This window comes from Schistocerca gregaria, chromosome 1, assembly GCF_023897955.1.
Source record: "Schistocerca gregaria isolate iqSchGreg1 chromosome 1, iqSchGreg1.2, whole genome shotgun sequence".
Taxonomy (NCBI): Eukaryota; Metazoa; Arthropoda; class Insecta; order Orthoptera; family Acrididae; genus Schistocerca; species Schistocerca gregaria.
In genome coordinates, this window is record NC_064920.1 from 1,023,562,378 (window position 1) to 1,023,589,833 (window position 27,456).

General features: G+C 44.5%; 1 protein-coding gene across 3 annotated transcripts in view; it reads left to right on the forward strand.

The window, feature by feature from the left end:
* LOC126278966 (guanylate cyclase 32E) overlaps positions 1–27,456 on the forward strand; it is an 829,856-nt gene that overhangs the window by 790,000 nt on the left and 12,400 nt on the right. For all 3 annotated transcript variants that reach the window (XM_049979279.1, XM_049979262.1, XM_049979270.1), the window contains exons 21-23: positions 2,274–2,418; positions 16,252–16,350; positions 22,997–23,373. In XM_049979279.1, coding sequence (XP_049835236.1) covers positions 2,274–2,418; positions 16,252–16,350; positions 22,997–23,373 — 621 coding nt within the window. The remainder of the gene's footprint in view (positions 1–2,273; positions 2,419–16,251; positions 16,351–22,996; positions 23,374–27,456) is intronic.

The window sequence follows — 27,456 nt, forward strand, 5'->3', positions numbered from 1 at the left end:
AGCCTACATTGACCAATGCAGGCCGCAGCCGGTTATTGCAGTAGCATAATAAAGTGATTGTGTCAAAAATGAAAAAAAAACTGCTTATAGTAAGTCAACCACCGTCTCCGCAAGCGGAATGTCGCCTTTTCATTTATTTTTTTTTTGTCATGTACTGCATATTTTGTGCACAGTCTAAACCTTTCTTCCTGTTGAAAATGACACAACGTCTTCTACACTGAAGAGCCAAAGAAACTGGTACACCTGCCTCATATCGCAGGATGCTTAGGTACGGTCACCTGTCAGATTCATATCTAGACGTATCAGGGGTCCCATATCACTCCAACTGCACTCGCCCCGCACCATTACAGAGCCTCTACTAGCTTGAATAGTCCCCTGCTCACATACAGGGTGCATGGCTTCCTGACGTTGCCTCCATGCCGTAAACGTCCATCTGCTCGATACAATTTGAAACGAGACTCGTCCGTCCAGGCAACATGTTTCCAGTCATCAATCAACAGTCCAATGTCGGTGATGAAGGGCCCAGGCGAGGCGTGAAGCTTTGTTTCGTGCAGTCATCAAGGGTACATGGGTGGGCCTTCTTATCTGAAAGCCCATATCGATTGTGTTTCGTTGAATGGTTCGCATGCTGACACTTGTTGATGGCCTGGCATTGAAATCTGTAGCACTTTGTGGAAGGGCTGCACTTCTGTCAAGCTGAACGATTCTCTTCAGTCCCGTCCCGTTCTTGCACTATCTTTTTCCCGCGGCAGCGATGCCGGAGATTCGATATTGTACCGGATTCCTGATATTCACGGTTTACTCGTGAAACGGTCGCACGGGAAAATCCCAACTTCATCGCTGCCCCGGAGATGCTATGTCAAATCGATCGTGCGCCGACTGTAACACCACGTCCAGACTCACTTAAATCTTCTCCGTTTTAGCAGCAGTAACTGATATAACAATTGCGCCAGACACTTGTCTTATGTAGGTGTTGCCGACCACAGTGCCGTCTTCCACCTGTTTACGTATCTCTGTACTTGAATACACATGCCGACACCAGTTTCTTTGGCGCTTCAGTGTATTTGCTGAATGACATACTGTCTTCTCTTTGCTGTGAGGTCTTCAGCCCAATTATAGAGCTTGGCTGACAATATGTACGTTTGTATTTCATTCCTTGGGTGACAGTGTTCAGCTGTACAGACCGCCTTGCCGAAGACAAGAAACACAGAATCAGGCCCGACCGGTTTTAGGCGGTTTTGCAGCTGCCTCGGCGAATGCGCGCTGGATTCCCTTATTCCGCCTCAGCTACACTATGGCTGCGATTGCTGCGCAAACAAGTTGTCCAAGTACGCGTACACCACCATTACTCTACCGCGCAAACACCCGTCTGGTGTGAGACGTTAGCTGGTTTGGTGGACGAGCGGTTCTAGGCGCTACAGTCTGGAACCGCGCGACCGCTACAGTCGCAGGTTCGAATCCTGCCTCGGGCATGGATGTGTGTGATGTCCTTAAGTAAGTTCTAGGGGACTGATGACCTCAGATGTTAAGTCCCATAGTGCCCAGAGCCATTTTGTGAGCGTTCCTTGGGGGGGGGGGGGGGGGGGGGGGAGGGCACCTGATGCCGAACCGCACAATAACCCTGAAAGAGTGGTTCGCTGTGGGGCGGCGGAGTTGTGAAGTGGACTGCGGTAGTCGTCGTGGGGTTGTGGACCACTGCGGCTGCGGCGAGGACGGAGTCTCTCCGTCGTTTCTAGGCCCCCAGTTAACATACAACACAACTCAGCATCAACTGCACCATCGCAGTACCTATACCTTTTTACTCTCATGGACGAACACAGCCAGTTGGATTTCAGACGATTGTATTTTGTGGTACTAATGTTAATTTTTCTCTAGGATGGTCTTAATACGCGAGATATTTGTGATACTAAGCCTTTCTTTTCTGTATGTAGCGAGAAATTACCACACTGCAAAGTTTCAGTGTCGTGTTGTAGTTCATTGTCACCGTGATTTAAAATTTTAATCAGTTAGTTGTTTATTGAGACCATGCTACATGCCTTTCCCTTAAAGAAAGGATAAAGATGGTCATGTTATTACGAAGACTGGCGAAGCTGACGTATGAGACACTTAGAATCTGTGACAATTGGTGGATGCACAGTCCGACTTCACCTAACCAAAGGTAGCACCAGATAATGCACGTCCAGTGATGCCTACTTAAGCTGTCAGAGCAGACCGCATTAACTCTTGCAGAGGCGCTGATGCAGTGTGGTTGGTTGTCGTGGTGGGTGTCGCAGGTGAGCGGGCTGCCCATCAGGAACGGGAAGGAGCACGCCGCCGAGATCGCCAGCATGTCGCTGCACCTGCTGGACAACGTGCGCCGCTTCCGCGTGCGACACCGGCCCAACGACAGCCTCCAGCTGCGCATCGGCATCCACTCAGGTGCGTAGCACGCACTCACAAATCGCGTTCCTTGCGACTTTTCGGTGGCAGACTTGCCAGTGGCGAAAACATAAAAATAAGATCAATTTTATTTTATTTCTGCCCGCATGTGGCCGAGCGGTTCTAGGCGCTTCAGTCGGGAACCGCGCGACCGCTACGGTCGCAGGTTCGAATCCTGCCTCGGGCATGGATGTGTGTGATGTCCTTACGTTAGTTAGGTTTAAGTAGTTCTAAGTTCTAGGGGAGTGATGACCTGAGAAGTTAAGTCCCGTAGTGCTCGGAGCCATTTGAACCATTTTTGAACCATAGTACTTAGAGCCATTTTGGCGCAGATGTGCCGGCCAACCTGGATGTGGGTTTAGGTTTCGCACGTCCGATTGTGTGGACGCCGGATTTATACTCATGTCCCGCCTTATTATACGAATCGCCAACATTTAGAAAACGTTCGCACTTTTCACATAAAGTAGTTCTAAGTTCTAGGGGACTGATGACCTCAGATGTTAAGTCCCATAGTGCTCAGAGCCTTTTTTATTTTATTTCTATTCATCCCGTGTCTCGTTAAACAATTTTTTCTGGTAAATTGCGGCCGAAATAGCCTTTTTATTCGTCTGTATCTAAATGACTATTCTGCAATTCATACTTAAGTGCCCGCCAGAGCGTCTATCGAACTACTTTCACACTACAATGACGGAAAAAAATCGGAACACCAAATACTAATAAATGTGGAGTAATGAAATTTCGGGAATATATTTGCGTAGGTGACACATTCAAGTGTTGAAAATTGCAAGCTCGCGAGATAATGTGAGCGAAAGATAAACCACTGAAAATGTGAAATGCTGGTAGATTAATTACGCAGGTCTGCAATAAAATATTTTTTCAAAGTTGTTTATATTTGATAACTAACTTTTATGGACTTTTCAGCCCTGGTTTCAAAAATGCAATCCATTTTTTTTTCTATCACGGCAGGTTTTCTCACAAAAAGGGAGTATTTTTGTGTATAATAACGAAATTTTAGCAATTTTCACATTTTTTCCAACGTTATAAAATTTTATTTCATTTGTAAATCATGTTTCGTACTACATTTCCAGTACACTTCCATTTCTCTTTAAGCTCAAAAGTCCTTATAATAACGGCCGGCCATTGTGGGCGAGCGCTTCTAGGCGCTACAGTCTGAAGCCGCGAGATCACTACGGTTGCAGGTTCGAACCCTGCCTCGGGCATAGATGTGTGTGATGTCCTTAGGTTAGTTAGGTTTAAGTAGTGCTAATTTCTAGGCGACTGATGTCCTCAGAAGCCATTTCAACCATATGAACCTTATAATAACGCTTTCGCTTTCTGTCGAAGCTTCTTTTATTGCTTTTCCGGCTATGGACTCGTTGAAGAGGAACTGTTTCTTTGTCCGCGGCTCATGGTCTTGCGGTGTCGTTCGATGTTTCGGCACAAGGGGTCCCGGGTTCGATTCCAGGCGGGGTCAGTGATTTTTTTCTGCCTCGAGATGACTGGATGTTGTGTGTCTTTCATCATCATTTCATCCTCATTCACTCGAAAGTCGCCGCACTGGCGTTAAGCCACTTGTGGAGCGGCAGGGTCTCCCGGCCACCAATGCCATACACTCATTAATATAATTATCTCTTTTTATCATCCAGCAGCAATCGGCTATTACGTTGACGTTCCATTTTCCTTGATATGTTCTTTCCATTTCTTTGATGTCTTGGTGGAATCTTTCGCCTCGCTCTTCACTCACATCACCAAGGTTTTCAGGGAAGTAGTCAAGATGTGAGTGGAGAAAATGAACTTTAATGCTCACAGCCCAGCTTCTTAAAGCTGTCGAACATGTCTTGTACTCTGGATCTCTTTTGTCTCGTAGGAAACGGGTAACAACTAATTTAAAAGAGTCCATGCTGCCTTTTGTTTCCTATTTTCCACAAAGGCGGCCCCTGAGGCCGAGCGGTTCTAGGCGCTTCAGTCCGGAACCGCGCTGCTGCTACAGTCGCAAGTTGGAATCCTGCCTCGGGCGAGGATGTGTGTGATGTCCTTAGGTTAGTTAGGTTCAAGTAGTTCTACGTCTAGGGGACTGACTGACCTCAGATGTTAGGTCCCATAGTGCTTAGAGCCATTTTAACCATTTATTCATAAAGTTGGGATCTGTCATTAGCTTTCTAATGTCTGGTCCGACAAAGCTTCCTTCCTTTAGTCTTGCCTCGGATAAACAAGGAAACCGTCCACAAAGATATCTGAAACACTCCCCTTCTTTTGGCAATGACTTAAGAAATTGTTTCATCAGCCCCCACATAATGTGAAGTGGTGGAAGTAACACCTTTTTGGGATCCACAAGGATTTTCCTCTCAACATTTTTAACCTCTACCTGTAAGGTTTTTCTCAAGGCTCAAGCTTTTTTTGTGTAGTGTTGCTTTCTGTCTCCACTGTCTCATTCACAGAGAAAGCAAGAGAACTTTCTATAGCAACTTTGTTGACCAAGCATCGTTGAAATCACTTTTAAATAACCACATAGTGTCCATTTGTGGTCTGAATAGCAGAGTTTGCTTAAAACCAGTTCAATGTTTTCGTAATATGGTTTTACACTCCTGGAAATTGAAATAAGAACACCGTGAATTCATTGCCCCAGGAAGGGGAAACTTTATTGACACATTCCGGGGGTCAGATACATCACATGATCACACTGACAGAACCACAGGCACATAGACACAGGCAACAGAGCATGCACAATGTCGGCATTAGTACAGTGTATATCCACCTTTCGCAGCAATGCAGGCTGCTATTCTCCCATGGAGACGATCGTAGAGATGCTGGATGTAGTCCTGTGGAACGGCTTGCCATGAAATTTCCACCTGGCGCCTCAGTTGGACCAGCGTTCGTGCTGGACGTGCAGACCGCGTGAGACGACGCTTCATCCAGTCCCAAACATGCTCAATGGGAGACAGATCCGGAGATCTTGCTGGCCAGGGTAGTTGACTTACACCTTCTAGAGCACGTTGGGTGGCACGGGATACATGCGGACGTGCATTGTCCTGTTGGAACAGCAAGTTCCCTTGCCGGTCTAGGAATGGTAGAACGATGGGTTCGATGACGGTTCGGGTGTACCGTGCACTATTCAGTGTCCTCTCGACGATCACCAGAGGTGTACGGCCAGTGTAGGAGATCGCTCCCCACACCATGATGCCGGGTGATGCCCTTTGTGCCTCGGCCGTATGCAGTCCTGATTGTGGCGCTCATCTGCACGGCGCCAAACACGCATACGACCATCATTGGCACCAAGGCAGAAGCGACTCTCATCGCTGAAGACGACACGTCTCCATTCGTCCCTCCATTCACGCCTCTCGCGACACCACTGGAGGCGGGCTGAACGATGTTGGGGCGTGAGCGGAAGACGGCCTAACGGTGTGCGGGACCGTAGCCCAGCTTCATGGAGACGGTTGCGAATGGTCCTCGCCGATACCCCAGGAGCAACAGTGTCCCTAATTTGCTGGGAAGTGGCGGTGCGGTCCCCTACGGCACTGCGTAGGATCCTACGGTCTTGGCGTGCATCCGTGCGTCGCTGCGGTCCGGTCCCAGGTCGACGGGCACGTGCACCTTCCGCCGACCACTGGTGACATCATCGATGTACTGTGGAGACCTCACGCCCCACATGTTGAGCAATTCGGCGGTACGTCCACGCGGCGTCCCGCATGCCCACTATACGCCCTCGCTCAAAGTCCGTCAACTGCACATACGGTTCACGTCCACGCTGTCGCGGCATGCTACCAGTGTTAAAGACTGCGATGGAGCTCCGTATGCCACGGCAAACTGGCTGACACTGTCGGCGGCGGCGCACAAATGCTGCGCAGCTAGCGCCATTCGACGGCCAACACCGCGGTTCCTGGTGTGTCCGCTGTGCTGTGCGTGTGATCATTGCTTGTACAGCCCTCTCGCAGTGCCCGGAGCAAGTATGGTGGGTCTGACACACCGGTGTCAATGTGTTCTTTTTTCCATTTCCAGGAGTGTAAGTGAACCGAGTGTCCAACTGGTATAGCAGCATACTTATTGCCATTGTGTAGAAGTACTGCTGTAAGGCTTCTTTTTGAAGCATCAATAGAAAGTCTCCACTTATCAGGAGCATATTCTGTTTTGAAACGTACCATAAGTCCAGGAACATCACTGCAAAACACCAAGCCACCTTCTTTAGAGAACAAAGATACAAACTCCTTTTCCCTCGATCGATACCAAGAAAAGGATGTACCCGGAGCCAACATATGTTTATCTTTCAATATAGATCCTAAAACCTCTGTCGATTCTTCCGAAAGGCCTCGGTCTCTAACTTAATCGTTCAGTTCAGATTGTGAGAATGGAATAAGATCGGTTGTGCCAGGATCGTAGCAATCTCTGTCTTCTTCACTATCACCTCGCTGAGCGAATGGCTCGTGATCATCTATATCATCCTAAGAATCTGGAGGAGAAGGTACTCGTACTTCAGGTCCATGAGGAACAGGGCGAATTGCTGATTGACTGTTAGGGTAAGAAATATCCTTTTTCTTTTTCAAATTGAAACCTCGTACGTTGCAAGAACGAAAATAGCAGTCACCACCATGATTTTTGGGCTCCCTCCAAACCATTGGTATTCCAAAACGTAAGGACTGCTTTTTACGTTGAAACGATTGCCTCAATTCTTCAACACACAGTGAACAAATTTTGTATGCGGCCCAAGGCTTATCACGGTGGCCTAACTTTATACCAAAATAGTTGAAATATACTGTTTCAACAAAATCGAAAATGTTTCTTTCTTAGTTTTTAATGGTATAGTTACTACAAATGTAGCAGAAGCAATCTGGCGAGTTTGTGCATCCTCTGGTAGGCGTTTCCCATTGTCCACAAAAGAACTTCACAACACAAGAAAACAGTCACTACTTTAAAGCACTAGTAACAACAACACGTGAACAGCACAGAGTAAAGAGTTACTGTGAACTGAAGGTCAATGGCAGAAGCTCACTGCTTGGTGATGGCGGTGGAAGTGTCAGCGCGACAAATAGGCACTGACATGAAAATACTGCTTGTTCCTCTTAATTTCTCTTTATTTTACGTATATCTAGTATAAAAACGACTAAATAATAGTTTATGGAGATCCTAAAAACCAAAATTGAAACTCACTAGAGTGCTGAAATATCGAACAAAGCTAAAACTAGACAGGCAGTTTGTGAAATAACTGTACGTGATGAAATTTTTTCACTATTTTTCCCGAAATCAGCGTTGAAAATTAATAAATTTGAAACAATTTTTATGGCTCTGAGCACTATGCGACTTAACATCACACACATCCATGCCCGAGGCAGGATTCGAACCTGCGACCGTAGCAGTCGCGCGGTTCCGGACTGAGCGCCTAGAACCGCGAGACCACCGCGGCCGGCACAATTTTTATGTTGCAGACCTGTGTTATCAGCATAACCGCCAGAATATTGAATGCAATTAAGCAAACGTGCGTGCATTGCGTTGCACAGTCGCCTGATGTCAGTTTGTGGGGTGAAGTTGCATGCATGTTGCACTTGGTCAGCTAACACAAGAGCGGTTAATGCTGTTTGTGGATGACGCTAGAGGTGTTATCCGACGATGTGCCATATGTGCTCTATTGGAGACAGCTCCGGTGATCGAACAGGCCAAGGCACTCTGAAGAGCATGATCGGTTACAACAAACAAAACACTCCATGGAATACTGTTCAAATGGTTCAAAAGTCTCTGAGCACTATGGGACTTAACATCTGAGGTCATCAGTCCCCTAGACTTAGAACTACTTAAACCTAACTAACCTAAGGACATCACACACATCCATGCCTGAGGCAGGATTCGAACCTGCGACCGTAGCAGGAGCGCGGTTCCGAACTGAAGCGTCAAGAACCACTCGGCCACATAGGCCTGCTGGAATACTGTCCATGAATGGCAACACAACAGGTCGAACCAGCAGATGGAACTAATAGTTTTCAGGTAGGGTGCCTGAGATAACTACAAGAGTGTTTCAGCTGTCATACGAAATCGCATCCCATACCATAACTGCAGGTGCAGGTACAGTGTGCAACCACCCAGACAAGTAGCTTACAGACCCTCAAAAGTCGTTCTTCCAACCAACAACACACGGCCATCAGTGGCACCGAGGCAGAATTCGCTTTCCTCAGAAAACACAACAGACCGCCACCCTGCCCTTCAACGAGCTCTCGCTTGGCACCAATGAAGTCGCACATGGCGGTGGTTTGGGCTCAATAGAACGCACACTACATGGTGTCTGGCATGGTTCTGTCCTCAAAGTAACCGATATGCAACAGTTCGTTGTGTCACTGTGGTGCCAAATTGTCAAAAAATTGCGAACACGATGATCTTCCATTTCGGTAGTGGCACTAGGCCGTCTGGAGCCCGTTACTCTTGCGACCGTAGATCGCCGTAACCACCTCTGCCAACAATCGTGTTCAGTGGCTACATTCCTGCCAAGTCAAGGCAGTCTTGAATAACATGAACTCTCCAAGTCCAATCTCAAAGGTACATAAGGCTAACGATCGTCACAGCGCATATCGAGTGCAAAAATGATTCGCTACCTCATACCTGGCGCTACTAGCGCCACAATTATGCGACTGGCGGCAGAATCGTCGTCATCTTCCATATGTAGAAACACGCCTACCAACTTCCGTTCACGCCGCACGACTCCTGTTTGGTGTTGCGACTTTTTTCTGTCAATGCGTTTCTGGAAAATTAAAATCTTGAATAGCACGTGGGAAATATGAATACCTAAATCCTTCTATGAGAGCTCTGATTCCTCTCACTTCATTGCGATCTCATTCCTCCGTAAGCAGGTGGAAGTCAACACAATATTTTCCCATTCGGGGCAGAAACTCGGTAACTGAAATTTGTTGAAAATATTACGATTGCAACTTTCACATCCTACTACGATAACACAAAACCAACTGCCCTTCTGTGAACTAAATGTCCTCCATCAATCCTGTCTGATAAGGTTAAATGGTTCAAATGGCTCTGAGCACTATGGGACTTAACATCTGTGGTCATCAGTCCCCTAGTACTTAGAACTACTTAAACCTAACTAACCTAAGGACATCACAGAACACCCAGTCATCAAGAGGCAGAGAAAATCACCGACCCCGCCGGGAATCGAACCCGGGAGTCTGATAAGTATAGCATAGTGTCCAGCAGTGCTCTAGCAGAGGATGGAGAAGCATGGGTGGACGAGCAGTTCTTGGCGCTGCAGTCTGGAACCACGCGACCGCTGCGGTCGCAGGTTCGAATCCTGCCTCGGGAATGGATGTGTGTGATGTCCTTAGGTTAGTTAGGTTTAAGTAGTTCTATGTTCTAGGGGACTGATGACCTCAGAAGTTAAGTCCCATAGTGCTCAGAGCCATTTGAACCATTTTTGACAAGCATGGTGTCGACAGTCTCTTTAGCCGACCTGTTGCAACGTCTAATTGTTCTGCCAGTGAAGCGCTATCTTTGGTTCGCCTTCCCCAGATATTTCTTTATGTGATCGTTCCAGTTGCGGTTCTTCGCTGTTGTAATCCTCGGCAATTTAGTGCAAGATCTGTCCAGCAGACGACTCTGCAGTAGCTGGCCCCAATTTTGCATCCACCACATTTTCCTACAACAGGGGCTCCCAGACTTTTTGTCACCACCACTTGACGTTTTTAGAGATTTTGACGGACCACTGTTGCTTGTTCCCTTTTTAACGAACCCTGAGGTAGGGGTGGGGGAGGGGGAGGGAGAGGGGAACGTTGAGCGACGAGTACCCTAGGGGTGAGGAACGGTACGGGTGGCGTAATTTTCGCCATCTTGGTCAGTGCTGACAACATATATATGGTTTTATGTATCCTCTCGATCAGCTACTGATATGGTAGAGGTAATAACGTTTCGCAGAAGATTAAAAATCGCTTCATGGTTAACACAAAACACAATCACTCACCAAGTAGGAGACAGAATCAGATTAAACTTCACATCACAATTATAGTACTCAAGAATCAGGTTAAACTTCAGATCACAATTATAGTACTCAAGAATCAGCTCATTGTAATACCATTCAACGGTTCCAGGCGTATGTTTTCTTCATATCACGTTGCCATCCAACGTAACGCCCAACAAACAACAATAAACCTTTCACTGCTTATTGACTACCCACATCACCACGCATGGTACATAACATAAGTTGTCAGCAGTTGCAAAGCGGCTGGAAAACTTTCGAGTAACAACTTTCCCGTATCCCTCATATAGTGCGATACAAACATTCTGCGCTGAATCCCTTTTCTTTTACGTTATACACATGCTGCTTTAATAAGTCAGATTGCTCACTATCATTTTACTTAAAAATAAATAAAGTAACGTAAGAGAATAGTTTTACCTATGTCATTATGCAGTTTGTTTACTTGAATACATACCACCAGTGGTACGTACCTCCGTCTCGGAACGCTTGGCCTAGAACATTTGCTTCTCAGGTTATGCTCTAATAATGCAGCCGGCCGCTGTGGTTGAACGGTTCTAGGCGCTTCAGTCTCGAACGGCACGGCCGCTGCGGTCGCAGGTTCAAATCCTGCCTCGGGCATGGATGTGTGTGATATCATTACGTTGGTTAGGTTTAAGTAGTTCTACGTTCTAGCGGACTGATGACCTCAGATGTTAAGTCCCACAGTGCTTAGAGCCATTTGAACCATTTTTAAAAATGCATCGGGTAAAATTACTTAGAATATGACTTTTCGGCGGCGATAGCAGTAACCTATGTATACATTCTGTGTGGTAAAGTTGCGATAATGTCATGTTAGAACCTACAAAATACAAGAGGGCTTCTAAAAATTAATTATACCTTATTGGGGCAGGCCAAGTAACTTTTATTGGACGCTGGATTACACTTCAAAGTGTCACAGACACATGAAATTATTTTTCAATATAAACGCCACCCCTCTGTAAACAACGCGCAGAATCTTCTCCAAAGTGCCAGTCGAACTGAAACGTCCCCTTTGAACAATTATACAAGACTGTGCTTAAACTGACACACAATATTTTTAGCGTAACGCAATCTGACTTTCAGTAATCGCTACAAATAATGGCCCTGACATACATTAACCTATACGTTTCACATATCACTTACCTCACAAAAATCTTGGTTACTGGAACTACTGCAACACAGCGACCGCCACAACTGCCAGCTAAATAAAAGATTCAAACTACTGAAGGCACTAACTACTGGTAGGGATAGTTAGCAAATGAAAGATTTTAATACAGAACAAACAATGTGTTTACCTTAATATCCTCAATAGTCATAATATATATAGCAGTTCATGACATTCAGTCTTACAAATTTCAAAATTCCGCCATTTCTCTCCCCACATCCACAACTGCTGGCGGCTCACCTCCAACTGCGCAACGCTACGCGCTGTTAACAGCCAACTGCCCAACGCTACAACGGCGAGTATTACAACAATGCCAACCAGCCACTGACTGCACACAGCACAGCCAGTGATTTTCATACAGAGCGCTACGTGGCGTTACCAATATAAAAAACCTAAACAGCCTACTTACAGAACTAAAACTTTCTTCTGGAATTGGTACAGTCACCTGCATCAGATGGGAAACTCAGACGCTGATCGCTTCACGAAGAACTCATGTACTCGAGAAAAATCTTACGTAAAGGAATTTAATTAACGCTATTAAATAACAGTGACGACCTACTTTTGAGCCTTGGGCATCGACACTCCCAATATTAATAAACTGCGTGAAAAATAATTACACTCACTGTGACATCAAAGACCTAGCCTAAATGAACCCAGTTTTTATAACAAAATATGCATTGAGCACAAATTAATAAGAATACTACACAGAATTTTAGGTGAGCACACGACAAAGAACATCTAACTGAAATATTGTAATATATTAAAATAAACGCTGACACTTCTGGTAAACGTATCTGTCAAGGAATAGGGGTGGGTAGAAATAAACTTCCTAACGTTATAAATACAGCACAACATAGCAGCCAATGCGTAACAGGGACTGTACGATTGTATCGGAAACAGAAATAAAATTAACACTGATACTATGCCTGTTTGCCTGTTCATGGCTACCTACGTAAATTTAATGAAAATTTGGAAAACCCCTGACTTCGTTCCGTCCTAACCAGCTGATGCCCCTAGATATTCTCACCATAATTGTTGTGTCTGCCATTTGAACTATCAAATGGCTCTGAGCACTATGGGACTTAACAGCTGTGGTCATCAGTCCCCTAGAACTTAGAACTACTTAAACCTAACTAGCCTAAGGACATCACACACATCCATGCCCGAGGCAGGATTCGAACCTGCGACCGTAGCAGTCGCACGGTTCCCGACTGCGCGCCTAGAACCGCGAGACCAACGCGGCCGGCTTGTTGTGTCTGAATGAGCAGAGTGTGGAGGATGCAGATGGACGCCACTGGAACTGGTCTGCCTGTTCAGGCTGACTCACGGGCATCGACAAGTCGCCAAGAAAACAGTGACTGTCGTTGTCGGGTTTCTTCTGTGAAGAACAGTTTTGTCTGCACCCTGTCTCTTGTGCCTGCTCTGCGTTCTGTACGTATCTAATAATCTCCCACCAATGAGAAGAAATTTGCCCAGTTCTAGCCAGTGGCGTATCTGTTAAGTTACTGTTCTCTTCCCACCAAAAACTGTGTAGAAATTGTTCGCCAATCCTCCGACCTCTCGCTGGCACTATTCCAAGAATTTCGAACTTGCGAGGATTCGTTACTGTCACACTTGTTCATTCCACCGATGTATGGGCCTTCGTCACAGAAAACTTCAGGAAATGGCTCATAGTCTCCAAACACGCTTCATTCTTGTCTATGAGTGAAAAAAATCTCTCATCGCACCAGGTCTTAGCATCTGCTTGTCGCAACGCACTTTCACCAAGCATTGAAAAAACCAGGGTCTGAATAGTCTGGCTCTTGTTGTCTTACATAGGCGTTGTCGACTGCAGCGCTGTATTTTGCCTGTTTAAGTATCTCCGCATTTGAATACGCATGCCTATACCAGTTTTTCTGTGGCGCTTTAATGCAGAGTGTAGAGAAGAAGATTAAAAGATGGCTTCACCCTTACACTCAGTGTTATTAAGCTCCTAACACTAATAAAAAAATGCGTTTACCGTCTCAGTGTGGTTTCAGTCTATAGTTAATTTGATCTGCTTATTAAAAATAAGGGGCTCATGTCGGGAGCGGCTCAGCGCTTGTCAGTTCTACCAATCGTTCGATACCTCGACGATAAAAAGCCATTCGAGAACTCACATCGTTGAAAAATCGCTTTTTCCACCCCGGACATGCTTTCTGCTTGTCGAAAAGATTGGTATCGAATGGTCACGATCTGGACAATATGATGGTTCAGCATCAGCCACATCTGTGCGGCCTTGGCCATATTGTTGGCACCATTTCACTATAGCTGAATTCGACATTACATTTGGTCTATATACTGCCTGAAGTTCAATGTGAATATGCGTGCAGTGTAGACGTTTTGACCACAAGAGTCACCTTGTACTGTGTACAACTTTGCAGTAAGTTTACAGTTGCCAAACCATTTTACTCCCTCACTGTGATGCACCGATTGTCTGTGCCGGGATTAGCCGTGCGGTCTGAGTCGCCTTGTCACGGTCCGCGCGGCTCCCACCCGTCGGAGGTTTGAGTCCTCCGTCGGCCATCGATGTGTGTGTTGTCCTAAGCCTAAGTTAGTTTAAGTTAGATTAAGTAGTAGGTAAGCTTAGCGACCGATGACCTCAGCAGTTTGGCCCCATAAGACCTTACAACAAATTTCCATTTTTCCAAACTGTCTGCAGGAAACCAGGAATATGTACCCTACTCTGTGCGACTCTTGTTACCCAACAGGCTTAGCGCAAGACGACATGGTTAACATACTATCTGAACTTCCCACATATCATTCTAGTGCAGGAACTGGATACTTGCTCTTAATGTAGAGAAATGCAAAGCTCGAAAGGTAAAACCGTGGTCTCATTTTATTACAGCTTTAATGGGTCATACCTAGACGCACTGACATGACACAAATGTCTGGGAATAACAACATGGAAAAATTTGAAGTGAAATGAATACGTAGTTTCAGTTTGTGGTAAAGCAAGTGGCAGGTAGTGATTCGTGGTTAAGACGAACCACCAGCAGCTTCTGCCACAAAGACTTCTACCTCACCATTTAAACATGCGCTATACTAATAACCAACACACTAAAAAACCTCAGACTAACCTTCGAATGTAAACCAACTTGAAAACCCCATCCATCAAACGTCTGACATCCACAATAGAATAAAATTACTAGCCGGACGAACATGGGAATTGCAATCCTACACCATCTTCCACGCCTACAAAGCCTTAACAAGATCTATCCTCCCAATACATCAAAGGCATCTTCATTCCTGCTCCTCCAACATTATAGCACTCCCTCAAAATCCATGAACGTCATGCGCTCAGCATCACTTTTCCTCTTCTATTTCTAATATATTGGAGAGGAATCTGACTTATACAAGATGCCTTTGTAGTGTTCTTTTCGCCCATAAGTGTTTCCGCAGTTTTTGTGCTGTCTCCAGTGTGTTTATTTGTCTATTTTTCTTCTGCAAAATTGTTGTTACATGTTAACCATTAAAGAAACTTTTTGTAAAAATGTTTAGATTTGTAAAACGAGTGATTATTGTCAAATATTTTACGCTTGTTTGCATAGAGTACAAATTCGAGACATGTATCACTGAGTTGACACATTCTGTGTTGTTTATTTACGTTCTGTCTAAAGGTTCTAGTTTGGTAATACGTTTGGAAATAAATTAGATGTATGTATTTGTTTATTGGATGTTTATGCTAGCAGCTCTCTGTTTGCTAAGCTTGTCATGTGCGAACAGTAAAACGTTATTTTATTTTTTATTTATTATGCATTACGAACGAGAATTACTATGTACCTAGTTAATTAGTGCGTTACTTGCGGTTCTTGATGTGGTGCTGTTTTTACTTTGTCTCGAGCTAACACGTCTATTTCTTGCGCTTTTGTACACATTTCGGATTTCTTACACACTACGCAAGCTTGACCCCAACCACCCAGTTGTTTGACCTATGATATCCAGCACTTGTACTTGCTGCATATATACCAGTACATTCCTCAGCCTCACACCCAAACACGCTCCGCGTTCTGTCACAGCGAAACATTAATCAGTCCCTTTTGACTGATCTACCAGATCTATCAGAATACACCTTTTCAACTTCTCCACACTCGAGTTCTTCCCTTTTCAATAGCTTGTTTCAGAGCCTTCTTCCACATCATTTTCACCTTTTTTGTTCCTAAAACACTAGCCCAAAAATAAACACATGTACAGTTGACTCCAGCCTCTGAACCAGTATAACACATTTTTCATTCTTCCTTACTCGCTCATAGCCACAAAACCGCAAATTAGCCAAATATCGTCTGAAAATTCAAGGAAATTCCTCTTTATTTTAATTTATAAACCACGTGTAATTAAACATCATTTCCATGTTTTAATATCATTTTTATATTTTAAATCTCTCTGGCTGCAAAGCGGATGTAATTGTGGATTTAATGACGGGACAGCAACTCGTCTTAACCAGTTATATGTAAAAAAAAAACTGTTGTTTGCGACTTTGACTGTATTCTACAACAAACTGGAATTTAATTGTTACCACTACCATGTCACTCCTTACGACAAGGGGAATGAAATAATATAACACAAAAACAAACTTTATCGTTAGATCAGCACTCTGTGCGCGGCGAACGAAATCTCTCTGCAGCTACAAAGTTCATCATCACATTTGTCTATCATCAACCGCTGTCGTTTTCAGGGCCAGTATGTGCTGGAGTCGTCGGTCTCAAGATGCCCCGCTATTGTCTCTTCGGCGACACTGTCAACACGGCATCGCGAATGGAATCTACAGGATTACGTGAGTTTTGAATTTATAATGATCAGACAGAACTTTGTAACCATCTACCTAATAGCCGGTATGTCTATCTTTGGCACGGATAACAGCGGCGACGCGTCGTGGCACTGAAGCCATGAAGCCTTGATAGGTCACTGAAGGGAGCTCATAGCACATCTGCACAAACAAGTCACCCAATTCCGGAATAGGGGGCGATGAGCACTGACGGCACGTTCAATCACCAATCACATCCCGAATGTGTTCGATCGGTTTCAGGTCTGGTGAATCGGGGGGGGGGGGGGGGAGGGGGGGATGCGGTAGCATATCAACTGTAACTCGCCACTGTGTTTCTAGAACCAGTCCATCACATCTCTGGCGTTGTGACATTTCGCATTATCTTGCTGAAAAATGCCACTGCCATCGGGAAACATGATCGTCATGAAAGAGTGTACGTGTTCTGCAAACAGTGAACGATACTCCTGTGCCGTCTTGGTACCTTGCACGAGTTCCACTGGACCCATAGATGGCCTCGTAAATGTTCCCCAGACGACGGATTCGCGCCCTCCGTTCGGCATGACAAAGAATGTACCGGCATTCATCAGACCATGTAACATTCTGCCACTGCGGCAATGTGCAGTGCCGGTGATCATGTGCCCATTTCAGTCGTAGTCGTCGATGCCTTAGTGTCAACATTGGAATGTGCATGTGTTGCCGCCTGTGGAGATCCATCGTAAAAGTGTTCGGCGCACTGTACGCCCAGCCTAAAACGTCCGATACCTATAATGAGGGATGGCCACCCAACCCCAAGACCTACTTGGCTTCACCACGTGTTGAAGACACTCACCACTGCACTCCTCGAGCACCCGCCGCGTCGTGCAGTTCCAGACATGCTCGTGCCGAAGCTCTGAGCCATCATAATCTGTATCCGGCCCCGGTAGCTGAGTGGTCAGCGTGACAGAATGTCAATCCTAAGGTCCCGGGTTCGATTCCCGGCTGCGTCGGAGATTTTCTCCGCTCGGGGGCTGGGTGTTGTGTTGTCCTAATCATCATCATTTCATCCCCATCGACACGCAGGTCGCCGAAGTGGCGTCAAATCGAAAGACCTGCACCAGGCGAACGGTCTACCCCGACGGGAGGCCCTAGCCACACGTCATTTCATTTCATCATCATCTGTGCTCGGTCAGATGCAGACAGATCGCGCACCTTCCTCATTCTACACACGGACAGCACGCTCACGGATACTACATGCAGTGCATGGATCCAACTAGCAGTCATTCCTCGCCAGGTGACGCTGCTATCGCCTGGACGGGTTTTTATCGATAGTAGGTCGGTGGCCATTATGTTCCGGCTGATCAGTGCATATCGTTCAGTAACTAGTTAGTTTGAGCCTCTCATGCAAAGATCTACTCTTTCTGTAACGGCAGATATGTTGTCTCATAGACTCAAAGAGATACTGTGAAAACATAAAACCTAGTTACTTTAGTCGCATTTTCAGGTTAATTTAGATGAACATAGCCTGTTTCAAGCTCTACGCAGAATTTTCAAATCTCGCTAGTTGATTCCTATGAACACGGCATAAAGGATTCAGTGTCATGTAGGTACAGTTTCATCTAAGCGACATTAAGTAAGATGGGCTAAATTAATCATTTCAACGTTTTAGGACCCAAACTTGTAGTAAATAGTTTATTACGATTGTTAAAATGTAATGATGAATAAATCATAGCTTGTACAAGGTTTATCTGATAAAAGTACATTCCGTCAAGATCTATTCTTCATTGTAAACAGCAACATTTAAAATGGCGAAACAATAGAAAATGTTATCTTTGTGGGGTTATTGAACCGTAAATGAGACTACGTGAATCACTGTAATCTATCATACAGTTGTACACAATACAAAAGATTACACTTTATAACTGTTCCACCAGTTGTTACGTGTATTTCCCACAGCAAATCAACCAGCAGCTCCATACAAATTTCTTGAAACCACACCTTGCACTTATCACAACTTGTCCATTCCCCTTTCTTCACAAGTCTAGGGTGATAACATTTGATGCTGCAGAAACCACAAAGTATGTTTTATTCCTAAGACTCAGCTTCAAGTGACGATGAAGACCGAAGATTAGTTCTTTTCTGGATCTGAAGGTGTCTCTCGAACATCTAGCGTATTTTTGCAACACTTGTACTTCTTTTTCTGGAGTTTTCAAATTGAAATTTTCTCTTCTGCCTTGTAAGACTGAGATGAACTGGTGAAGCCAGATGTCCTTGCATTTAGGATCAGAAGGAGTTGCTGGGCCTGGATATACTTCCGATTTTGTGGTAACAGAGCTGGACTCATCATTCAGGAATGTGAATGAAGGAAGGAACAAGTGTGATGGCATTTTTTGATAACTCAAGGGAAAAATTTCCATGCACTCAAATCCCTTCGTAGCATTTCCTACATTAGCTGCACGAAGAGACAAAAGCCTACAACATGCAGCAAAAGGGAAGAAAAGACCAGTGAAAAGGAAACTAACACTGGAAAAAAGAAGAGGATGTTGATAATCAATCACATGGGGCAGGAATGTATTAGAAAAATTAGGAAGCCATTTCCTGTAACTTTAAAAATTCCATTTTTGAGGAACATTTTCTCAAAAACTGCCAACAGAATATCAACGAAATTTGTACACAATATTTTTTACCTCTTTTCCTTCATTTTTATAAAAAATATTGTATAATTCAAGAAAAATAGAAGAGAAATTGCAAAATGTTAGAGAGAAAAATAAGCATCTTTGTAAAAGAATTGTAAAGCGAAAACCAATAAATATTTCTTAACATGGCATTATAACTTTGTAGAGAAATATTCACTGAACATGTAGTCAAAATTTCAGAGCAATATGTTCCTTCTACTTGCTAAAATTAACATGGACTAGACGGATCGTTCCGGCCCCGTGGTCTTGGGGTAGCGTCTTTGATTCATAATCAAAACGTCTTCGGTCCCGGGTTCGATCCCCGCCACTGCCTAAACTTTGATAAATAATCAGCATTGGCGGCCGAAGACTTCCGGCATAAGAAGTCAACCTCATTCTGCCAACGGCCTTGTCAAACAGGGCGGAGCAGCGGATAGAGGTTCAGGTCACTCTCTTGTCCTAGGAAAAAAAAAAAGAAAAAAAGGTGGGAAATTGCCCCTAAAGGCGGAAGAATCAGCTATGATCAACGACATGAGGATGCAGAAGGCAATGGAAACCACTGCATTAAAGACACTAACGTGTATCCACAGGACATGTGGCCTGTAGTTGAAGAAGTGTCATGATGATCTCTCCATTGGGAAAGAATTCCGGAATAGCCCACATTCGGATCTCCGGGAAGGGACTGCCAAGAGGGAGGTTACCATGAGAAAAAGATTGAATAATCAACGAAAGGATAATGTTCTACGAGTCGGGGCGTGGAATGTCAGAAGCTTGAACGTGGGAGGGAAACTATAAAATCTGAAAAAGGAAATGCAAAGGCTCAATCTAGGTATAGTTGGGGTCAGTGAAGTGAAGTGGAAGGAAGACAAGGATTTCTGGTCAGATGAGTATCGGGTAATATCAACAGCAGCAGAAAATGGTGTAACAGATGTAGGATTCGTTATGAATAGGAAGGTAGGGCAGAGGGTGTGTTACTGTGAACAGTTCAGTGACCGGTTTGTTCTAATCAGAATCGACAGCAGACCAACACCGACAACGATAGTTCAGGTATACATGCCGACGTCGCAAGCTGAAGATTAACAGATAGAGAAAGTGTATGAGGATATTGAAAGGGTAATGCAGTATGTAAAGGGGGACGAAAATCTAATAGTCATGGGCAACTGGAATGCAGTTGTAGGGCAAGGAGTAGAAGAAAAGGTTATAGGAGAATATGAGCTTGGGACAAGGAATGAAAGAGGAGAAAGACTAATTGAATTCTGTAACAGGTTTCAGCTAGTAATAGCGAATACCCTGTTCAAGAATCACAAGAGGAGGAGGTGTACTTGGAAAAGGCCGGGAGATACGGGAAGATTTTAATTAGATTACATCATGGTCAGACAGAGATTCCGAAATCAGATACTGGATTGTAAGGCGTACCCAGGAGCAGACATAGACTCAGATCACAATATAGTAGTGATGAAGAGTAGGCTGAAGTTCAAGACATTAGTCAGGAACAATCAATACGCTAAGAAGTGGGATACGGAAGTTCTAAGGAATGACGAGATACGTTTGAAGTTCTCTAACGCTATAGATACAGCGATAAGGAATAGCGCAGAAGGCAACACAGTTGAATAGGAAAGGACATCTCCAAGGTGTCGCCAAGAAGTTGGGAAGGAAAACACAGGTACAAATAAGGTAGCTGCGAAGAAACCATGGGTAACAGAATAAATACTTCAGTTGATGGATGAAAGGAGGAAGTACAAACATGTTCCAGGAAAATCAGGAATACAGAAATACAAGTCGCTGAGGAATGAAATAAATAGGAAGTGCAGGGAAGCTAAGACGAAATGGCTGCAGGAAGAATGTGAAGACATCGAAAATGATATGATTGTCGGAAGGACAGACTCAGCATACAGGAAAGTCAAAACAACCTTTGGTGACATTAAAAGCAACGATGGTGACATTAAGAGTGCAACGGGAATTCTACTGTTAAATGCAGAGGAGAGAGCTGATAGGTGGAAAGAATACATTGAAAGCCTCTATGAGGATGAAGATTTGTCTGATGTGATAGAAGAAGAAACAGGAGTCGATTTCGAAGAGATAGGGGATCCAGTATTAGAACGGAATTTAAAAGAGCTTTGGAGGACTTACGGTCAAATAAGGCAGAAGGGATAGATAACATTCCATTAGAATTTCTAAAATCATTAGGGGAAGTGGCAACAAAACGACTATTCACGTTGGTGTGTAGAATATATGAGTCTGGCGACATACCATCTGACTTTCGGAAAAGCATCATCCACACATTTCCGCAGACGGCAAGAGCTGACAAGTGCGAGAATTATCGCACAATCAGCTTAATAGCTCATGCATCGAAGCTGCTTACAAGAATAATATACAGAAGAATGGAAAAGAAAATTGAGAATGCGCTAGGTGACGATCAGTTTGGCTTTAGGAAAAGTAAAGGCACGAGAGAGGCAATTCTGACGTTACGGCTAGTAATGGAAGCAAGGCTGAAGAAAAATCAAGACACGTTCATAGGATTTGTCGACCTGGAAAAAGCGTTCGACAATATAAAATGGTGCAAGTAGGGGTAAGCTATAGGGAGAGACGGGTCATATACAACATGTACAACAACCAAGAGGGAGTAATAAGAGTGGACGATCAAGAACGAAGTGCTCGTATTAAGAAGGGTGTAAGACAAGGCTGTAGCCTTTCACCCCTACTCTTCAATCTGTACATCGAGGAAGCAATGATGGAAATAAAAGGTTTAGGAGTGGAATTAAAATACATGGTGAAAGGATATCAATGATACGATTCGCTCTGATAACATTGCTATACTGAGTGAAAGTGAAGAAGAATTGAATGATCTGCTGAACGGAATGAACAGTCTAATGAGTACACAGTATGGTTTGAGAGTAAACCGGAGAAAGACGAAGGTAATGAGAAGTAGTAGAAATGAGAACAGCGAGAAACTTAACATCAGGATTGATGGTAACAAAGTTAGTGAAGTTAAGGAATTCTGCTACCTAGGCAGTAAAATAACCAATGACAGACTGAGCAAGGAGGACATCAAAAGCAGACTCGCTATGGGTAAAAAGTCATTTCTGGCCAAGAGAAGTCTACTAATATCAAATACCGGCCTTAATTTGAGGAAGAAATTTCTGAGGATGTACGTCTGGAGTACAGCATTGTACAGTAGTGAAACATGGACTGTGTGAAAACTGGAACAGAAGAGAATCTAAGCATTTGAGATGTGGTGCTATAGACGAATGTTGAAAATTAGTTGGACTGATAAGGTAAGGAATGAGGAGGTTCTACGCAGAATCGGAGAGGAAAGGAATATGTGGAAAACACTGATAAGGAGAAGGGACAGGATGATAGGACATCTGCTAAGACATGAGGGAATGACTTCCATGGTTCTAGAGGGAGCTGTAGAGGGCAAAAACTGTAGAGGAAGACAGAGATTGGAATACGTCAAGCAAGTAATTGAGGACGTAGGTTGCAAGTGCTACTCTGACATGAAGAGGTTAGCACAGGAAAGAAATTCGTGGCGGGCCGCATCAAACCAGTCAGTAGACTGATGACAAAAAAAAGGGGGGGGGGGGACTTTGGAGATAAAGGGAAGACGCAATATGTTGATAATGTACAGCAGCAGTTCATGGTTCTCAAGGATGGCACAGCCTGTGGGGTACTGGGATTCTAGTTACGGGAAATATAGTGGAGGTTAAGCCAGTCCATCTGTTTGAAGAAGCGTGTGAGTCTTTCCTAAATTTGGATGCTGTCATGTAAATGCAAAGCTTCAAACAGATGAAACGAAACTCTAGTACTTTAACACCCTTTCTTCAGCTGACAATTATCGACAATCAAATTTCATGTGTTTGAAAGTACTCGATATAGACAACTGGCTGATCAGCTTTACATTTTGATGACCACTTAATCCAATAGCGAAATTGTAATTATCCTAATTAGCTGCTACATCTGCTTGGTACGTATTTTACGTTAGCCTTAACCGGATTTGCTTACAGCACTGAAGATCCACTGCAGCGCAGCCTGCAAGCGTCTGCTTGAACAGCTGGGTGGTTACCAGTTGGCGGAGCGCGGCCTGGTCTGTATGAAGGGCAAGGGCGAGCAGCTGACGTACTGGCTGCTTGGAGAGGAGCCGCGCATGCGCAGTGTGCGCACCGAGCAGCGCGCTGCCAGGCGGGCAGCCGGCAAAGCTCACCAGCAGCAGCAGCAACAGCAGGCGGCCAACGGCTGTCTGGGGCCGCGCTCGTCCCTCAAGAGCCGTCTGGCGAGGTGCTCCAGCCTGGAGTCGCCCAAGAGGCTGCGATTCGGCGTCTGCACCGAGTACCCTCAGCTGCCGTCGCAGGCCGCCAACCTGGACGGCCACCCGCTCCTAGAGGTGGGACATTCACTTAGCCATCAAAACTGGTGCCGTGTTCCTTGACTTGCGGAGTGCGCTCCGTACAATTTCGAAATTTCGCTTTGCGAGCAAAACACGAGCTCACCGGACGTCGGACCACATTTCTGACTAAATTCAGGACTTTCTACCAAACAGGACAACATAGACCGATCTAAATGTATTTCTGATGTGTCTTAGGGACATAACAACTTGCAGGTTTGCTACTCTGTTTCAGAATCTGGACTTATAATAAAAATGGCAAGGTATTGTTAAACAGAACACAGGGAGAAGATATAAATGACAATAGATTTATTCATCCTTAACATCACAAGTCAGCAAAAATGACAAAAGAAATGTCAGAAAACATTTTAAATTTACAAACGCTTTCACTAACATGGGATCTATGGTGGACAAATTGATCGGCTGGGGATCGACACACGACACTAACCAGAACACTAGTCGCTTTATCTGACTTCATACAATTGAATCCGGGCTACGGCACAAAAGCTACGCCACCATCAATCAACTATACTCCACTATTCAAAAAAAGAAAAATATGGTTCGAAAGAACTGGGAGCTGAGAAACATGTATTGGAGCCCTAGACCATAGCAGCGAATACTTCACCCTCCTGCTGGTCAGGACGGCACATCACTATGCGTTGGATGACTGAAATCATAGATGGACGCAATCTGTTATTAATGGCGCGAGCCCGAGAAATGCAAGTACGTGGTCTCACGTTCGGTTAATTCGCTATGGAGTTACTTCCCCGTGATCCTCTGAAAGCCCGGTGGATTCCAGTGTGCAGGTGGACCCATTTGCTGGTCTGACAAACAAATTTGACTTCATGCCATGAATATGCGTGACATGATATGTAAAATGTTTAGATGGTCGACTCAAGACAAATACATACACACACACACACATCACTCACTATGTGCATGATGCCAGAAGCAGTACCTCTGACAGGTCAGAAGGTGACTGGCACAGGCTCTCACTAGCAAAGGACACAAGTCTCACCGTTTAGGTAGAGACCTGCAGTTCTTCACTTGCGAAGCACCAGTACAAGAGTGATCTTCTCTTTCTATCCGCTTTCCTCCTCAGCTTGGTAGCAAAAGCCTATTTACATCTTAGACTTCCGCCACTTTAGCACAAGCCAATCACGATCTGGAGCACGGCATTCGAAGCTCCGGAAACGCCCCTTGCTCTGCATACAATGATTTGACCAATCATCGACTTTAAACTTAAATGGGGGGAAAAAAAGATTCAGCTTCGCGGCCTCTTTCCCACACGTTTACCCCGCGTCTTTTGCCAACAACATGACCAGGATGGAACCTCAGCATTCCATAAAAAGCTTGTTATCTCCCCTTTTGGGTCCATTTCGAAGTTTCCAAAGAACAGCCACAAACTAGCTAAAAGCCTCAAGCTGTCACAAATATCTTTAGTAACAGAGTCTGGACGTTTGGGCGCCAGTCACCTGTCCCATGGAAATTCGCAGAACGCTCACAGTTGTCTTGTCAGTTTCCATCCTCTGCTTTATTGCCCATCTACAAAGGGCTGACCATGCAGCAGCGACTTCTCGGCGCTAGTCAGTCTACCTGGACACGACCGCCTCTCGACTGGCTCCAACCAACGTGTCTGCACAATCAGACCATGGAACTCGGCCATCCGGAAATGTTCCCACTCAGGTTCCACAGAAAAGACGCGCTTCCCTTGGCCCACCGTCGCCGTGCTTTTACTGCAGCCATTTAAATTGGCACCCTATTCCTCTGAACACACGTAAATCTTACTGTTATTCCTTCCCCGGAGCACGAAAGCAAGAGCATTAACTACTACCCACCATTTCATCATGATGTATGAAGTCAAATCGTGATGAATATCATCTTCCCTAAGAACATGAAGTGGTATAACTCCGAATTAGAAGTGAGAGTGCCTTGCAATCTCTCAAACTTACTATATACTGTATATACAGTAACATTGTGGAAAATTATGAAAGGTTCCACTGTTGGGGAAAATGTGTCAGATATCGTGTTTCACTGTTAGTGTTGGATTTTTTTTTCCAAGGTCATAATTTATATTTCATGATCGTGCCTTGTAGTAGCTGACAAATATATCGAAAAATGTGGCAGGATGATCGACAAAATTTGCAAAGTAGGGCTGCAGCCAATTCCACATCAAGTAGGAGAGACTGGGGCAAGTTGTCATTTGGGTTGTTTGGTGGATTGTCACAAGTTTCATTTCTGAGTCGCTGCTGCCTCCTGTATGCCTGAACACAAACCACAGTCCAACCACACTATTCTGAGTAGGATTGGGTAGTTCCTGGATTTTATTGGTGTCTGTGCAGCTGTCAGTATTAATTTATTGGTAACTCTCATTATTCAGTCTGTACTCACAGAGATGTGCAGCCGGCCTTAAGACAGCAAGGTTCTAGGCGCTTCAGTCCGGAACCGCGCAGCTGCTACGGTCGCAAGTTCGAATCCTGCCTCGGGCATGGATGTGTGTGATGTCCTTAGGTTAGTTAGGTTTAAGTAGTTCTAAGTTCTAGGGGACTGATGACCTCAGATGTTAAGTCCCACAGGGCTCAGAGCCATTTGAACCATTTTGTTTTAAATGTGCATCCCAACTTTTCTGACAACCTGCCCCAGTCTCCCCGCCATCTTCTGCATGGTACTTCAGACAGTTGTCATACGTTTGGCGACCAAAGTCCTTCGTTTAGCGACACCATTAAATCTTCATGGTCTGATTCATTTACATAGCAATTAATTGGTCTCGTCGTTATTTATATTCTGGGACACTTATTTTATTAAAACTCATAACTAAACATTATATAGTAAACATGCTGACTTCATTCGCTTTGAAATCAGACTTGCTCTCCTAGGTCCACCAAAAGTGGAAATTTCGAAGCCTTTGTGGGACTGTTTGGCATCTCCGTTACCAACAAAGATTTTTATCAATAGTTTAACAGACCTACTGCTACGTTTTTCGCGTCGCTAATGTAACTAAAGTACCTCTTTCCTGAAAATGTTACAGCTATTGCCGCCTGGATTTGTGTTCAACAACATGATGTTGTTCCGTTACAACCGACCTAAGCCCCTGATTTTCTGCAGATGTATCGGCACACAGCATTGATTCGACACTGGCTATGGGAGAACTTTGTTTGATAATGTGCATGTCGGTTTTTTATTTTCCTTTTTTTAACTCGTCTGGGCCACCTGTTGACTAATGCTTGTTTTTTACCTGTTTCTGTTAACATCTGTCAGTGTAGTAGTCGTCCTCTTGTTAATTGGAAGGGTAGAGAGCTAGGAGCTGGCAGCGACAACTGCCTCTAAAACCCATTAACCCCCCCTCCTCCGCTCCCCCATGTCCGCCCCCCCAAAAACTGAATTATTTTATTTCACTCAATGTCAGTGCCGCTTTTTACGGAAAACGATAAAGTTTGTACAAGTTTATTGCCATCGGGTGGAAGCAAGTACATAAGCATTAGAATCACGTGCTCTGAATGCACAAAAAGAATTTATAAAACGTTCATTAACGCATCCAGTTTACAATAAGCAGCTAGCTTCAGCCACGAACAGTTCTGACATGCACACCGCCTGGTAAGAAGACGCTATTTTACAATTTTTTCAGAACATTTAACTGTCCATACACGGCAGCTCAAACACTCATAAAACAATGAAAAGTTTACGATAGGCACGGACAGTTGCAGGCTAACACATGGGGCATGCTAAATAGAACTTCGCCCTAGACAAGAGAAAGCTCTTGAGGATTCTGAATAGACATTTATAAATCCATAAAAAGAGATAATACTAAATAAAATAACTATTAAAATTTTATACATCCAGTTTAAGAAACTATAATAACAGGGACTAACTTTAAATTAAATACCACAGAAAATCCTGTTATAGTAATGTCGACACCAAAAACAGACTCATAATAGCGTACAACCTAGTGTGCACAAATATGGGTACGGTATACACATGTGTAGAAACACTTCTTAATCGCAATGGCAGTAGATAATGACAGAACCCTAGGTTCCAACACCTTTAAACATATTCCCGCACACAATTTGACTCACACAGTTTTTT